This window comes from Dendrobates tinctorius, unplaced genomic scaffold (genome assembly GCF_039654945.1).
Source record: "Dendrobates tinctorius isolate UK_male_01 unplaced genomic scaffold, ASM3965494v1 ptg000010l, whole genome shotgun sequence".
Lineage (NCBI taxonomy): Eukaryota > Metazoa > Chordata > Amphibia > Anura > Dendrobatidae > Dendrobates > Dendrobates tinctorius.
Genome location: NW_027361678.1, coordinates 8,391,560 through 8,410,019, shown reverse-complemented (window position 1 = coordinate 8,410,019; position 18,460 = coordinate 8,391,560). Strand labels below are relative to the sequence as shown.

The window sequence follows — 18,460 nt, the reverse complement described above, 5'->3', positions numbered from 1 at the left end:
CCATAGGTTAGTGAAAAGCAGATCCTAGAAGCAAGGGAGTAACACATGGCTGCAATATCTGAAGACACACAGGGTTTCTTGTAGTCTGTTACCATGATGTCACATTATTCTATATAGATGCTAAATTACAAAAGGACTGCAAGGTTTTTGTTTTTTTTAGTCTGATTATAAAGGCTCATTTTATTTTTTTTCATTTTAGATGCAATAAAACAAATGGTTGGTTGGGGGGTGTGGCAATGTAGTGGAGCTGTGAGGATGCATTCAGAAGGAGCTCCCATAATCCTGGCGTTTATCCTACACTCCTACACACAAACCCCCTGAGTGCTCTATACCTGCCGGTGACACGGTCACCTGGGCTCCTGAATGCTTCCAGCTCTCCAGGAGGTACGATAAGCGGCTCCGGTGAAGCAAACTCCGTGGGTGTTCCGGCGGAGGTGCGGGGCCTGTGGTGGATGGCGGCCATTCTCTCATGCGCCCTATGCTAGGAGAAGAATACCAATCTGCGGATCCCGTTTCTAAGGGGACTGACGGACTGGCACGGTGATTCGCTGGAGGCACTTGAAGGGATAGCGTGGTGTGACCTCTGGGACATGAGCCCCGCGCTCCCCTGGTGATAGCTGGCCTGCGGCTCCCGCCATCTTAGGGATCTTTACACCCGGGCTGCGCCCCCCCCCCCCCCCGAAGGCACTGTAGTATACCCTGTGTTACAGGACCTGGGTGATGGCCTCAGGCTAGTCACAAGCTCAGCACTACATCTTATTATCTTATTCTGAGCTCTCTGCACTCATTCCTATTACCAAGCCTAAACAAATATATATATATACTTTGGATTAACATCACTGCGGCTGGAGTCAGTGAAAGAAGTGACTTTGTGGACAAACGCTTATTTAGCTTGCCACTTTGCATCACTGTTAAATATGAATCGATCCAAAGGGTCAGGGATGGCTGACAAACTGAAAGAGTTTGCAAAAACTAATCCATCTGACAGTGCACGATCTCTCAGACATATTTCATCACATGCTAAAGCTACAGATCAGTGTAAAAACCATGCTTCTGACAGTGAGGAAGGTGGGGATCAAGAAGATCTAACTCTTAGGTAGGCATCTGAACAGTTAATGCAAGCCATATCTTTAACTAGAGCATTCCTGACCAAAAAGATAGAGGATGTGCACTCTAAGGTGCGCCGTCTCCGACAGGATATGCAAACCATGAGGGGGCGCATTACAGAAGTTGAATCGAGAGTATCCCACTTTGAAGATAACTTAGCTTCTATGGGTGGGAGGTTAACAAGAGTGGCTGGCTCTATAAATGCCTGGAAGCAAAAAGCGGATGATCTTGAAAATAGACTGCCGAAATAACATTCGGATTATGGGATTGCCAGAGCGCTCGGAGGGTCAACAACCTGAGCAATTCTTAGAGGGCTGGCTTAAGGATAATCTGGGAGATGATTTCTCCTCCACATTTTCTGTGAAAAGGGCTCATAGGGTCCTCACAAAGCCACTTCCACCAGGCAGTCCACCTAGCCCATTTCTGGCACGCCTTCTCAATTGCAAAGACAGAGATGCTACAGTATATTACGTCTGGCATGGCAAAAAATCTCTGTTTAGTTTAACAATGCCACGATTTCGATATTCCCCTATTTCTCTATGGAACTCCAGAAGCAGCGGGCACAATTCATGGACATTGAAAAGCAGCTCAGAGAAAAGAATGTCTTATTTTCAATGATGTATCCAGCTCGTCTCCGTATTGTCCATGAAGGCTCTTCCATGTTTTTTACGGATCTGGCGGAGGAAGCTGAGTGGTTACGCTCTGATATAGGATCTCGTGACAAAAAGTCGTGATATGTTTGCAGCTAATTTAGATTTATCCGAATGACTGTAGAATTGGAGCTCCTTCCACTGGCGTCTGACTTAAAAACCATACCGGACACTGTTTTCAGTGGAGGGTATCCCCATGTTTGTTCTACGATAGGAGCGCAGGACTCTGCTCCTTTACTTTTGATCTCTTTGTTCTCTTTTTTGTTAGTTCTGTTTGTTGTAGTTTATATGGATACTGCTGCCAAAAATCTCTGTGTTGCCTGTAAAATCCACTCGCGTGATACAGCATTTCATACCTAGATGAGGTGACATGGGTTCCGAAATTGTCTGTATGACCTGGAATTTGAGGGGTCTCGGGACTCCTCGTAAGAGAATTAAGGTTTTTTTCCCAGATTAAGCGTCATCACCCTCACATCGTAGCTCTGGTCGAGACGCACCTCACCAGGGATTCAGCCCGACATGTACAGAAGCAATGGGTACAGTGGTTTATCCACTCATTTCATACTAGCTACTCAAGAGGGGTTTCATTGTTAATACACAGAGATGTAAGATGGGAGGTTAGGGAGGCTCGAAGAGACCCGGAAGGCCGCTTTGTTATTGTATATGCATTGATCAACTCAAAGACATATGTTATATTATGTATCTATAATCCCCCCCGACTATATGTCGATTCTTCAGATGGCAATGAGTTTTGCTTTAAATTATCCTGATGCACACATTATATGTATGGGCGACTTTAATCTAGTTATGAATAACTGTCTCTATAGATTTAGACTGGATAGCGAGACTTCTGGAAGGACCTCCTCTTTACACTCATCTCTCCTCTTCATTTGCGTTGTTTATGGAGGGTAGTGGTTGGCTTGATCTATGGAGGATGCGTCACCCCAGGGTAAAGGAATACACTTGTCACTCGTCTACTAAACGTACTTTATCCCATATAGACTATATACAGTTAGGACCATATATATTTGGACAGAGACAACATTTTTCTAATTTTTGTTCTAGACGTTACCACAATGAATTTTAAACAAAACCATTAAGATGCAGTTGAAGTTCAGACTTTCAGCTTTCATTTGAGGGTATCCACATTAAAACTGGATGAAGGGTTTAGGAGTTTCAGCTCCTTAACATGTGCCACCCTGTTTTTAAAGGGACCAAAATTAATTGGACAGATAAAATAATTGTAAATAAAATGTTCATTTCTACTACTTGGTTGAAAACCCTTTGTTGGCAATGACTGCCTGAAGTCTTGAATTCATGGACATCACCAGACGCTGTGTTTCCTCCTTTTTGATGCTCTGCCAAGCCTTCACTGCGGTGGTTTTCAGTTGCTGTTTGTTTGTGGGCCTTTCTGTCTGAAGTTTAGTCTTTAACAAGTGAAATGCATGCTCAATTGGGTTGAGATCAGGTGACTGACTTGGCCATTCAAGAATATTCCACTTCTTTGCTTTAATAAACTCCTGGGTTGCTTTGGCTTTATGTGTTGGGTCATTGTCCATCTGTAGTATGAAACGACGACCAATCAGTTTGGCTGCATTTTGCTGGATCTGAGCACACAGTATGGCTCTGAATACCTCAGAATTCATTCGGCTGCTTCTGACCTGTGTCATATCATCAACACTAGTGAACCAGTGCCACTGGCAGCCTTGCATGCCCTAGCCATCACACTGCCTTCGCCGTATTTTACGGATGATGTGGTATGCTTTGGATCATGAGCTGTACCACGCCTTCACCATACTTTTCTCTTTCCATCAGTCTGGTAGAGGTTGATCTTGGTTTCACCTGTCCGAAGAATGTTCTTCCAGAACTGTGCTGGCTTTTTTAGATGTTTTTTTAGTAAAGTCCAGTCTAGCCTTTTGATGCTTATGAGTGGCTTGCACCGTGCAGTGAACCCTCTGTATTTACTTTCATGTAGTCTTCTCTTTATGGTAGATTTGGATATTGATACGCCTACCTCCTGGAGAGTGTTGTTCACTTGGTTGGCTGTTGTGAAGCGGTTTCTCTTCACCATGGAGATTATTCTGCGATCATCCACCACTGTTGTCTTCCGGGGGCGCCCAGGTCTTTTTGCATTGATGAGTTCACCAATGCTTTCTTTCTTTCTCAGGATGTACCAAACTGTAGATTTTGCCTCCTAATGTTGTAGCAATTTCTCGGATGGGTTTTTTTTGGTTTTGCAGCTTAAGGATGGCTTCTGTCACCTGCATGGAGAGCTCCTTTGACCGCTTGTTTCCTTCACAGCAAAACCTTCCAAATGCAAGCACTACACCTCAAATCAACTCCAGGCCTTTTATCTGCTTAATTGAGAATGACATAACGAAGGGATTGCCCACACCTGTCCATGAAATAGCCTTGGAGTCAATTGTTCAATTACTTTTGGTCCCTTTAAAAACAGGGTGGCACATGTTAACGAGCTGAAACTCCTAAACCCTTCATCCAGTTTTAATGTGGATACCCTCAAATGAAAGCTGAAAGTCTGAACTTCAACTGCATCTGAATTGTTTTGTTTAAAATTCATTGTGGTAATGTCTAGAACCAACATTAGAAAAATGTCTCTTTCCAAATATATATGGACCTAACTGTATTTGGTTCCAGTAACTTAGCGATGTGGGTAGCTGACATAGAACATGGTTATAAAGGCATTTCAGATCATAGTCCGATTATACTTAGACTTAATTTTGGCCAATCAAAACATATTTTCTGGTAACTAAATCCATTCTGGCTGAAATTGATAGGCCCTAATGATAGAACTATAGATCAATTAGATTGCTTCATGTCGTCTCACCCTGAACCCCACAATATTAACCTGTTTTGGGATGCCCTTAAAGGGAAGGTGCCATCCAAAAAATTTTTTTTCAGCAATTGAAAAAATGTAAAGAATTAATGTTTACATTTTCTTAAAAAATATTATCATTTGTTTTTAATTTTGCAAAATATGAAAAATTAATTTTAAAAAGTTTGGCATTTCCACTTGTTAACACTAGGGGGAGCAGCTACTGAAATTTGGCACAAAAACCTAGTGTACAACTAGCTCACATTACTGCCCTGCAGTAATTATGGGCGGAATCTGCTGACATGGGTGTGATGTCACTCCTCTCCTCCCCTTCTGGGTGTTTGCTAAGGGAAAAGAGAGGATGACATCTAGGAACACAGTGATCAGCCATTTTGATGGGGTCTGCAAAGTTACTGACGGTCTTTGCATGTAAAGTCTGGATCAGAACAGGTCACCAATCAGCAGAAATGTTTCCTGGATTTCTGTGGAGCAGACAAGCAGACGGTCCATCCATGTGTATAAAACACAGCACTCTATGTACAATCCCTGGCACCGAACAGGGTGCCCCCCATAGACCAGCACACTGCACTCCTGAAATACTCTGTGCTGCTGTCACCCTGCTCCTTCCACCATATATCCGGCCCCTGTCGCCTCTCTTTCACACATTGCCAGGACAGGATCTGAGGAGAGGAATAGGGTCTTCGGTCACCGAGGATGGCAGGCAGCAAGGATTCTGGGAGCAGGGTGACAGCAGCACAGAGTATTTCAGGAGAGCAGTGTGCTGGTCTATGGGGGGCACAGAGGGAGATATATGGGGGTGGAGCAGGGTGACAGCAGCACAGAAATCCAGGAAACATTTCTGCTGATTGATGGCCTGTTCTGATCCAGACTTTGCATGCAATGACCCCATTCCCCTCCTCAGATCCTGTCCTGGCGATGTGTGAAAGCGAGGCGACAGGCGCAGTCCGGGGTGACGCTGGGAAGCAGGATGGGGGAAATGTAGCCATACAGTAATGATAAAAATGAGACCCCCCCCCTGTTCAGCTGCCTCACCAGCCCTCCCCTGACTGCACCTATTACCCCTGACCCGTGTGCAGTTGCTCAGCCAGAACCACCCCAGAATGGGTCCCCTTTTAGCAGATAATACTGCCATAGTGTTCTCATATAATACCACCATATAGATCATACACAATACTACCATGTAGATCACACATAAAAATAGCAGGGTGACAGCAGCACAGAGTATTTCAGGAGCGCAGTATCACACGGGATAGGATTAGATACACGGCTCAGCAGTCAGTATCACACGGGATAGGATTAGATACACTGCTCAGCAGACTGTATCACACAGGATTGGATTAGATACACAGCTCAGCAGACAGTATCAAACAGGATAGGATTAGATACACGGCTCAGCAGACAGTATCACACGGGATAGGATTAGATACACTGCTCAGCAGACAGTGTCACACAGGATAGGATTAGATACACGGCTCAGCAGTCAGTATCACACAGGAGAGGATTAGATACACGGCTCAGCAGACAGTATAACACAGGAGAGGATTAGATACACGGCTCAGCAGACAGTATCACACGGGATAGGATTAGATACACAGGTCAGCAGACAGTATCACACAGGATAGGATTAGATACACAGCTCAGCAAACAGTATCAAACAGAAGAGGATTAGATACACAGCTCAGCAGTCAGTATCACACAGGAGAGGATTAGACACAGTGCTCAGCAGACAGTATCACACAGGATAGGATTAGATACACGGCTCAGCAGTCAGTATCACACAGGATAGGATTAGATACACGGCTCAGCAGACAGTATCACACAGGATAGGATTAGATACACAGCTCAGCAGAAAGTATCACACAGGATAGGATTAGATACACGGCTCAGCAGTCAGTATCACACAGGATAGGATTAGATACACGGCTCAGCAGACAGTATCACACAGGAGAGGATTAGACACAGGGCTCAGCAGACAGTATCACACAGGAGAGGATTAGACACAGGGCTCAGCAGACAGTATCACACAGGATAGGATTAGATGTCCAGCAGATAGCCAAGTGTTTTGAAAGAGCAGGGAGCAGCTCCTCCTATGTTTTGCAAGAGCAGGGGCTGCAGCTGATCGGGTGTTTTTGAAAGAGCAGCTCAGTCTCCAGGAGCTCGTCCCGGTTCCTCTCCTGCAGCTGGTATGTGCAGAGTGAACATCCAAGCCGTTATGCTGGAACAGTACAGCATCGAGGGCTAGCATGTAAATGGAGATAAAAGGAAAGCACTGGGCTCTAATAAAATGGCGCCTGGCCACACGTACAGCTGTGAATTGAGCTGCCCACAGGGGCGTGCCCAGTTCACTCCTGATGCTGCAATGATAGAGATAGGGTCTGGAGCCGACTGTTATGTCTTATGCCCAGGCACTGCCGTAAATGAGCATGGAAAGTGTCGTTCAGCAGCCACAAAGGTAAGATGGCAGCTCCCAGTGGCTGCATTAATACAGTAAAAAAAAAAACCATACACACCACTGAGTCAAGCTTAGGGGACAATATCTTTTTATACTATTTTCTTTTTTACATTAAATTATGAAAAAACACGGCACCTTCCCTTTAAGGCGTATTTGAGAGAATCTCTGTGATCTACTTATATTAAAAAGGTAACCTCGAGGGAAGATGATGAGATGGAACAGCGACTTAAAGACTCCGAAGCAGCATATATATCTAGCCAAACTAATGAGAATAGAGATGTATGGCTGACTTCCCATAGGTTATATACTCAATACATGGACACCAAATCTAAGCGCAAATTATTTTTTACTCTGCAATCCTATTTTGAACTAGAGAATCAGGCGAGTAAAGTTTTGGCTTTCCTAATGCGCCAACATAACACATCTAATACTATACTCCAGATCCGGACATCAGATAGTTCAATAGTGACCTCAACTGAAGATATACTTCATTGTTTTTATGAGTATTATAGAACACTATATAGTTCAACGAGTGGTCTTGATACTCCACAATGCCTGAATTATGTATCAGACATAGAATTCCCCACACTGGATACTACCCAGCGGGCCTTTTTGGACATGACTTTACTATAGAGGAAATTAAAAATGCTATGATGACTTTGGCCCCTGGGAAGGCTCCTGGACCAGATGGGTTCCCTGTCGAAATGTATAGAAAATATTAAGATATTCTGGCACCACTTCTTCTAAATGTATTTCAGGGGATTTGGAGGGGGGAATACTTACCTGACTCCTTTTATGAAGCAAACATTATTATACTTAAGAAGGAGGGGAAGGACCCCCTTGATTGTGGATCTTATCGCCTCATATCACTGGTAAATGTAGACTATAAAATTTTCACCACGATTCTGGCCACTATGTTAAACTCAGTTATATTAGATCTTATACACCCGGACAAAATGGGTTTCATGCCTAGTAGAAGTACCTCTATTAATATCAGGTGGGTCCAGTTGGTGGTTCAGTATAGCTCTCAGGCACCGGACAATAACTGGGCCCTGGCGTCGCTAGACGCAGCTAAAGCCTTCGATTCCCTTGAATGGCCATTCTTGTCTGCATGTCTACAGAGATATGGCTTTGGTGCTAAATTCCAAAAATGGATTGCTGTAATATACGCAAAACCTAAAGCTAGTATAATCATAAATAACTCCATATCAGAATCTTTTTCTCTTTCTAGGGGAAAGCGCCAGGGGTGCCCCCTCTCCCCGGCCCTTTTTGAGCTTGCTATAGAAGCGTTGACAATACGTGTGAGATCCTTTCCGAGTATTAGAGGTATAAATATAGCAGATCATCTAGACACTATTGGTTTACACGCTGACGACATGTTGGTGTTTATGGATAAAGCAGACGAGACGTTGCCACATGTGATTATTACCATAGATAAATTTAGTAAATACTCTGATCTATATATCAACTGGAATAAATCCGCTCTCATGGCCCTATTACCCATCTTAATCCTTTGTCCCTATTGCCCATGGTGTATCATTTTAAATATCTAGGAATTAACATATCTAAAAGCAGTGAACTTGACTTACAACTTAATATCTTCCCATTACTGGAACTAGTCAAACTCAAATTTACCTCTTGGAGTAAACTTCTGCTATTTGTTGCCGGCCGTATTAATCTAATTGAAATTATTCTACTTCCCAAACTTAGTTACTCCCTCCAGCATAGTGCGGTGCTGGTTCCTAAATCCATCTTCACCAATCTGAACTCCCTGTTCACATCCTTTATATGGGGGAAATCTAGACCTAAGCTTAAACTATCTACTTTACAGAGGTCCAGGCGGATGGGGGGAGTGGCATTGCCCGATTTTTATTTATATTATCTGGCAGGACAGATTAAAGCTTTAAGTAAATGGATGCTGGATAATTATTTACCTAAGGCCTGTTTCACACATCAGTTTTTGTCCTTCAGTCAAGATCCGCCGTTTTGCAAAAAAAACGGATCCGCCATTTTGTTTGGTGAATCCGTTTTTTTTTTCCCATTGAGTTGCATTACCGGCGGATCTTGACGGATGGCCATCCGTTGGATCCGTTTTTTTGCGGATCCGCCAAAATTTTGACGTCCACCGACATGCCCGAACAGAGCATGTAACGTTTTTTCGGGCAGCAGGATCCGCACTTCACACTGCGCATGCCCGAAAGACTTCACTCAGCCTGAAATTTAACCCTAAAGTCTGTTCTGGCGGCTGGAAAAAAAACTCACTCTCTCTATCTCTCTCTCTCCTACGGTTCCTTTAAAATTCTTCATTCATCGGATCCGTCAAAAAAAACGGTCCGGTGGCATCCGTTCACATCAGTTTAGCCATGGATTCGCTTTCCGCCATTTTGGCGGATTTTAACTGACACAAAAAACTGAAGTGTGAAACAGGCCTAACTCGGAACATCATCTTATTCATGCTGCAGAGATTGGTTGTCCGTTGAGTTTTCTAGAAACAGATAAACTTAATACCACTCGAATGTTGCCTTTACTTCGTTTGACGAGGTCGGTCTGGAGACAGATCACAAAAAAGTGATCCACTTTGAGGGTACTATAGCTGAAATGCCACTGTGGAGCAATAACTATTTCCTGGTTCTGCTGAACCACCCGTCCACTGGCTTTTGGATCTCAGATAATGTTTCTTTGATTAAAGACTTATACGAAGGTAATATCCTTATGTCTTTTGAACAAATCCAATTTAAATATAATATCCCTAGATCATAATTCTTTCGTTATCTTCAACTCAGATCAATTGTCCATACGCATTTACGTTATTCATGTACGACCCAAGCTATCTCATCTCTCCCTTTAATCGAAATCCTTAAATCCCAAGGCCCTTAGGGCCTAAGGGTACCGTTACACCTAGCGATGTACCAGCGATCCCGACTAGCGATATGACGCGGTCAAGATCGCTGGTGCATTGCTAAGTGGTCGCTAGTGAGCTGCCACACAGGCAGATCTCATCAGCGACATCGCAGAGGACGGGGATCACTACTTACCTGTCAGACGCGGCGATCCTGCGTCCTCCCTCCCAGCTCCACGCGTCCCTCGTCGTCACAGCAGGAAGCGCCACAGGAAGTGACCGACGAGAAATGATCCAGGAGCTTCTCGCGCGACCAGCGATTACCAGCGGGGGAGCCGGTCGGAGGTAAGTATCACATGCAGCGATATCGCTAGCAATATCGCTGTAACGTCACAAAATCGGTGACTTTACAGCGATATTGCTAGCGATATCGCAGTGTGTAACGGGAGCTTTATCGCTACTCTTTATACGTACATGTTGTCTGCGGGAACTGACTCAGGATCTCATTCCTGATGCTCAGACTGGGGATTGGGAGGAGATTGTTGAATCTCCAACTAAAGTATCTCCATCTATTAATAATAGAATGACTCCATTATATATCTTACACCAGTCATATCTAACTCCATTGCGACTTTTCAAGACGGGTCGTTTCCAGTCCTCGGAATGTTTGAGGTGTCATATAATGGAAGCAAACTTTGTACATATGGTGTGGAAATGCCCCATTATCCTTTCATACTGGTCTGAAGTAACATCATTGTTAACATCCTTAGTGCAAATTCCTGTTCCTCTCAGTCCATGAATTTGTTTATTCGGGGTGTTAGATAAGGAGACTTAGGAACACTATATTAGGACTTTTCTACGCGAGACTTTTTTTGGGCTAGGAAGGTGTTGGCGCTACGTTGGCTCTCTCAGAGCCTGGATTGACCTGGTAAACTCTGTCATTCCATATGAGCGAACACTTTATCAAAATGGGCTGTTTGGGGAAATGTGACAAAATCTGGGACAGATGGAATTCCTCTCATCTCACTATATTGGGGAGTGGAGGCTCAGTACCACCGTGACTGCTATAGTTGAAATACATTGAGATAGATTTATGGCATCACATAATTTTTTAATATTGTATAATGTACTAGGCAGCGTGTTAGGTATAGTTGTAGTTTAATTAGATTTGTAGTGCCTTTGTGATATGTACTTTCAAAGATTTAGAGCTTAACAATGCTTCTGTTTACCTGTTTAGTAATCCACTATCTAAGCAATAACTCATAGAGCCCCGTCACACATAGCGACTCACCAGCGATTCCGACAGTGATATTAACTTGTCAGGATCGCTGGTGTGTCGCTATATGATCGCTGGTGAGCTGTCAAACATGCAGCTTCACCAACGATCAGCACCACGCCGAGCGGGCGCGTCGCTGTGTACGTTAGTTACCAGCGCGCTGGTGCAGGGAGCTGGTAACCAAGGTACACATCGGGTTTCTAAGAGGCGTGGCACTTAGAAACCCGATGTGTACCTTGGTTACCAGCTCCCTGCATCGGCGCGCTGGTAACTAAGGTACACATCGGGTTTCTAAGCACCGCGAGCTGCTTAGAAACCCGACGTTTACCTTGGTTACCAGCTAGCTGATCGCTGGTCGTTGCTCTCCCGCCTGCCACACGCAGTGATGCGTGCTGGCCAGCGGGAGACCAACGACCCAAAAAAAGTCCTGACCTTTCATGAACGATCAGCGATACCCGGCAGGGGGGCCGGTCGCTGATAGCTGTCACACACAGTGATCTCGCTGGTGAGATCGCTGTTGCGTCACAAAACTTGTGACTCAGCAGCGATCTCGCTAGCGAGATCGCTGTGTGTGACAGGGGCTATAGACCTGTGAAACTAAAACTGTATAAACAATTTAAAGTATGAATTGCTATTTCCCCATAATTATTTAGACAAAATGCTCTTGTGTTATTTTGGTGTATGCATATGTGTACTTGTTGTTTCTCCTTTTTCTTGGTTAATAACCGAATTTAAAAAAAACAAACAACAAATGGTTGGTTAGGAAAACCTACCATTTTAGCTAGGTCTTATCCTAGAATAATAGAATGGTAGAGTTGGAAGGGACCTCCTGGGCCTTCTGGTCCAACCCCCTGCTCAAAGCAGGATTCACTAAATCATCCCAGACAGATGTCTGTCCAGTCTCTGTTTTTAGACTTCAGTTGAAGGAGACCTCACCACCTCTCGTTGCAGCCTGTTCCACTCATTGATCTCCTCCCTTTCAGTTTCATCCCATTGCTTCCAGTCTTTCCTTGTGCAAATGAGAATATGGATGATCCTTCTACACTGTGACAGCCCTTGAGATATTTGTAAACCGCTATTAAGTCTCCTTTCAGTCTTCTCTTCTGCAAGCGAAACATTCCCAAATCCTGCAACCGTTCCTCATAGGACATGGTTTGCAGACCGGTCACCATTCTGGTCACTCTTCTCTGAACTTGCTCCAGTTTGTTGATGTCTATTTTAAAATGTGGCGCCCAAAACTGGACACAGTATTCCAGTTTTCTTAGTCTTATCTTATGCTTTTTCTTCTTGTAGGCTATGCCAAAATCTGGAAAGGTAAGCATTTTTGCTCAAAAAATGGCTGCCAAAAGGGCCACGGAGGCAGCAAAAAGTGCCGAAGCCTCTACAGTTCATTCTCACCATGGTCCCTGTGTTGAACCAGCGAATGTCCTTCCCCCTTCCCAAACTGCAGGTAAATTGCCGCTGAAGTTGTTTGTAAGTTTCTTGCTGTACAGAGGACATAATTTCAGAGATTTCCATTAGCACCCTGAGGGATTGCAGTTTCTCATGTTATGTACCAATATTTGGGCAGGCCTACAAATTTCCCCTGAAACAGATGGTGAGTGTGTTGAGTAGAGGGCTTGCATTCTTCCATGTTTACCCTTTGGCCACATCTAAATGTTGCATCCGGCCCTGCAAATGCGTGACCTCCATGGTTCCATTTTCTAAATTATCCCCTCGAAGAACTGATATTGCCAGTGATAATGTCAACCGCCATACTAGCAATTTTAATGAATCCCCAACTAGAGATCAAGAGCTATTGAAGTTCTGTGCTCGGGCATAGTGCTGGTCCTAAGCAGGCTAAAAAGACGTATTTTAAAGAAAATACAAGATTCCGAGGCACCAGAGAAAATGGGGATAAAACCTTAAAAATCACATGGTGAAGCACAATTGACGTAGACAAGTGAAGCAACATTTCGGCCCAAAAAGGGCGTTTTTCAAGCCAATACAATAAAATTACACTAAAGGGGTTATCCAGTCATCCACAGGATAGGTGATTACTTCTAGTTTGGTGGGGGCCCGTTCGCTGGAACACGCATCGATCTCCAGGACTGGGCACTTTTATCTCTGGTAGATGGATTGGCAATTTGCATGCACCACTTATCCTTCCTATGGGGTTGTCGACGAGATGCTTTGACAGTCCCAGGGGGAATAAATGGAGCAGCGGCTAAGGGTGTCACTCCATTCAGACAGAGCATAACAGAGTCTCATTCTCTGGATCAATAAGTTATCTACTATCCAATGAATAGTTGATGACTTATCCAACTTGGTAAAAAAGTACAAACAAACTTTAAAGAGAATCTGTCAGTAGGTTTTTGCTATGGAATCTAAGAGCAGCACGATGTGGGGGCATAGACGCTGATTCAGGTGATGTGTCCCTTACTGGGCTGCTTGGTGCAGTTTTGATAGAATCCCTGTTTTCTCTGCTGTGCATATAGTGGTGCTCTCAGAATGCTGATCTGTGTATAGCCCCGTCCACACCACTGATTGGCAGCTTCCTGTGTACACTGTTAGCAAGCTGCCAATGAGTGGTGGGGGCGGAGTTACACAGATTAGCTCGACTGCCTGACCCATGACACCTAGTCATACAGTCATAATCTCCTGCTGATAAAGCACTGATTATATCTAAACTACAGCAAGCAGCTGAGCAAGTGACCCATCCCTGGAATCAGAGTATCTGCCCCTATATTATTCCGCCCTCAGATTAAATGGCAAAAATCTGCTGAGAGATTCCCTTTAAAGACATTGTCTCACAACTGGCATTTATAGCATATCCACATGATACAGAAAAAAAATGTCTAATAGATATGTTTCCAAAGTCTGGGACCAGCATGTATTTCCAGAATGGGGGATCAGGGAATTGTTGCCCCAGAAGCAGTCACACACATGGCATGCTCTCTATTCACGGCTAAGAGTGTATAAAAAAACATTGAAATGCGCTTTTTCCCGCTGCCTTTTTTCTGTATGTATACAGCCTCAATACCTGTATAGAGCAGATCCATTAAGTGAAAGATATTTCATAATGATGCAGAGGATGGGAGGATTATGACTTCACTCAGGAACTGCAGACAGGTAGATTGTCATAGATCGAGAAAGCAGTTATTGATTTCTTCATTGATTAGTTTACATTTGCCTTTCCAAGTTTTTCTTTAACTTGCAGTAAGAATAAACCCTATTATGAAAAGGTCACCAATCCTGATATGATTTTGTGCTTTTATTTTTCAGGTATAGACAAGTCCTGTTTAGTTACTGGGGAAGGTCTTCGTAGTTCTACAGGACATGGAGAAGCAGAAAGAATACATCAAGAAAATGTGGAGAAACTGAAGGCGCTTTCCCAAGAAGAGATACTTCAGGAACGTGACAGACTGATGTCACAGCTCGGTGAGCACATTGGAGCGTCGCTGTTCTGTGATTTCAACTAACAGATATGATTCACGAAGGACAGAAGAACCAAAATGTCTGGTGGTCTGTAGAATAGATACACCAGAAATAATTGGCACTACATTCATCTTGTAGATATGCCATGGAATTACCCCTTTTATATAAATTGTCCCCTTTAAGAAAATGATGGTCCATATATATTTAACCCCTTAGTGACAGCCATTTTGCAGCTTAATGACCAGGCCAATTTTTACAATTCTGACCACTGTCACTTTATGAGGTTATAACTCTGGAACGCTGTAACGGATCCCGGTGATTCTGAGATTGTTTTTTCGTGACATATTGTACTTCATGTTTGTGGTAAAATTTCTTAGATATGACTTGTGTTTATTTATGAAAAAAATGGAAATATGGCGAAAATTTTTAACATTTTGCAATTTTCAAACTTTAAATTGTTATGCCCTTAAATCAGAGAGCTATGTCACACAAATTTCTTAATAAATAACATTTCCCACATGTCTCCTTTACATCAGCACAATTTTGGAAACAAATTTTTTCTTGTTAGGAAGTTATAAGGGTTAAAAGTTGACCAGCGATTTCTCATTTGTACAACAAAATTTACAAAACCATTTTTTTAGGGACCACATCATATTTGAAGTCATTTTGAGGGGTGTACATGATGGAAAATACCCAAAAGTGACACCATTTTGAAAACTAGACCCCTCAAGATGCTCAAAACCACATTCAAGAAGTTTATTAACCCTTTACATGCTTCACAGGAACTGAAGCAATGTGGAAGGAAACAATTAACATTTAACTTTTTTTTTGAAAAAAATTTACTTCAGAACCAATTTTTTTTATTTTCACAAGTGTTTAAAAGAGAAAATGAACCACAAAATTTGTTGTGCAATTTCTCCTGAATACGCCGATACCCCATATGTGGGGGTAAACCACTTTTTGGGTGCACAGCAGAGTTCACAAGGGAAGGCACGCCATTTGACTTTTTCAATGCAGAATTGGCTGGAATTGAGATCGGAAGCCATGTTGCGTTTGGAGAGCTCCTGATGTACCTAAACAGTGGAAACCCCCAACAAGTGACCCCATTTTGGAAACTAGACCCCTTAAGGAACTTATCTAGATGTGTGTTGAGCACTTTGAACCTCCAAGTGCTTCACAGAAGTTTATAACGTAGAGCCGTGAAAATAAAAAATCCTTTTTTTTTTCCACAAAAATGATATTTTCGCCACCAAATTTTTATTTTTACAAGGGTAACAGGAGAAATTAGACCACCAAAGCTGTTTGGCAATTTGTCATGAGTACGCCGATACCCCATATGTGGGGGTAAACCACAGAGCTCAGAAGGGAAGGAGCACCGTTTGACTTTTTCAATGCAGAATTAGCTGGAATTGAGATTGGATGCCATGTCGCGTTTGGAGAGCCCCTGACGTGCCTAAACAGTGAAAACCCCCCACAAGTGACACCATTTTGGAAACTAGACCCCTTAAGAAACTTATCTAGATGTGTGGTGAGCACTTTGAACCCCCAAGTGCTTCACAGAAATTTATAACGCAGAGCAGTGAAAATAAAAAAAAAATCATTTTTTTTCCTCAAAAATGATTTTTTAGCCTGCTATTTTTTATTTTCACAAGGCTAACAGGAGAAATTGGACTACAAAAGATGTTGTGCAATTTGTCAACGATACCCCATATGTGGGGGGGAACCACTGTTTGGGCACATGGGAGAGCTCGGAAGGGAAGGAGCGCCATTTTGGAATGCATACTTTGATGGAATGTTCTGTGGGCGTCATGTTGCGTTTGCAGAGCCCTGATGTGCCTAAACAGTGGAAACCCCCCATAATTGACCCCATTGTGGAAACTAGACCCCCCCCCAAGGAGCCTATCTAGATGTGTGGTGAGCACTTTGAACCCCCAAGTACTTCACAGACGTTTATAACGCAGAGCCATGAAAATAAAAAATATTTTTTTTCCCACAAAAGTGATTTTTTAGCCCCCAATGTTTTTATTTTCCCAATGGTAACAAGAGACATTAGACCCCCAAAGCTGGTAAATAGTGGAAACCCCTCAATCCTAGCTCCATCCCTAACCCCAACACACCCCTAACCCTAATTGCAACCTTAATTCTAACCCTAACCCTACCCTAATTCTAACCCTAATTCTTCCCGGACCAAGATGGCGGCGCCCACCGGAGGAGGCAGGAGGGCCCGGGAACCATGAGAACCACTGGGAGGTATCGGGGGGAGATCGGGGACCCTATTTCTTTCTCCTCTGATGTGCGATCACATCAGAGGAGAGTGAAATTACATGCAAAATCGCAGCTTTTTTCTTTTTTTTGTGGTCGCTGTTATATGGTTAATAACGGCGATCGCAAAAGCGGGGTCGGTAAAAACCGACCCGATTTCATGTTCTCTGGGGTCTCGGCTACCCCCAGCAGCTGAGACTCCGGAGAAAATCCTACCCTGGGGGGTGCTATTTACTTTCTCCACAGCACCGTGAATTAACGGCGCTGTGGTTTAAGTACCCTTAGCGGCCGCCGTTAAAAGGCGTATCGGCGGTCATTAAGGGGTTAAAAAAAACAGACTGTGCTTTACTTACCCTCCCTGGGTCCAGCACCAGCTCTCCACTGCTGTCACTATCTGTCATTTATGTACAGCGGTGGAGTCATGTCAGCAGCTCGTGCAATCTACCCAGTGAGCGCAATGATTGATTGCATTGTTCTTAAAGAGATGTCTCACCGCTGCAGACAAACAACAAAAACAGTGGCAGCGTTAGAGAGCCAGCACTGGATCAGGGGAGGGTAAGTAAATCTCAGTTTGTTCTTCTTTCTAACAGTGCTTTCACACTGCGTTCTTCGCCATGTTCAGTGGTCCCTTTGGGGCCTACGTCTAAACCCCTGCAAAACGGGATTTGAGCGTCTGCGCCAGCGGTGCCATTGACTATAATAGTGTAGATGGAGTCACCTTGTGCTCTGTCTTGCATCATTTTCAGACGTGTACGCATACTGGAGGCAGACATCGAGATGATGGAGACTGCGGTGAATCTGTCTGCATTTTTATAGGCAATGGCCCTATCGGCGCAGACTCCTGAATTCTGTTTTGTAGGGGGTTTTGAATTTAGCCCCGACAGGACCACTGAACGTGGCGAATAACGCAGAGTGAAAGCACCCTAACTCAGAGTGTGTCTTAGCCCCTTTTCAGAGAAACGTTATCTCTTTAATCCTGTCCTTCCTTTCAGGTGAAGTAGTGCAAAGCTCCTATTGTACAGTACATAAAGCTATGCTATAAATTATTTTTCAGTAATGATCAGATCCTAATTGAATATTTAAAGGGGATGTCCATGAGTTAAAAAATTAATATATGTATTAAAGAGAGGAAATTTTCTATAATATAAAAAATCCCATGCTGCTCTAGCTCTCCCTGTTTGGAGGTCTCACTGGTCTTGGTTACATACCCTGCAGTGATGATGTGTTGACCATGAGCATGTGGCCTTTGACTGCATGTACAGCTTGAGACTGCTGAGGCCAGTGATTGCCTGCAGTGGTCATATGCACATGGTTGGCCTATCATCACTCCAAAAGGGACCACTCATGAAGCGGGAGCAGGAATTTTTTTTTATTGTTGCAGATTTTCTGTCTTTGGAATTTTTTTTTTTTTAAATTCCTGGGTGATCTTTGTCACTTGTGGTACCACTGACTGTAATTTCTCCTTCGCTTCATTGGGGGACACAGGACTGTGGGTGTATGCTACTGCCGCCAGGAGGCTGACACTAAGTGAATGAAAAAAAAGGTTAGCTCCTCCTCCGCCGTATACACCCTCGCCCGATTGCAGGCGAAAACCAGTTCATGC

The 18,460-nt window shown here is 43.7% G+C and overlaps 1 protein-coding gene across 2 annotated transcripts in view; it reads left to right on the top strand.

The window, feature by feature from the left end:
* RPAP1 (RNA polymerase II associated protein 1) overlaps nucleotides 1-18,460 on the top strand; it is a 128,589-nt gene that overhangs the window by 18,278 nt on the left and 91,851 nt on the right. For both annotated transcript variants that reach the window (XM_073586378.1, XM_073586369.1), the window contains exons 5-6: nucleotides 12,472-12,628; nucleotides 14,443-14,598. In XM_073586378.1, the coding sequence (XP_073442479.1) occupies nucleotides 12,472-12,628; nucleotides 14,443-14,598 (313 nt within the window). The remainder of the gene's footprint in view (nucleotides 1-12,471; nucleotides 12,629-14,442; nucleotides 14,599-18,460) is intronic.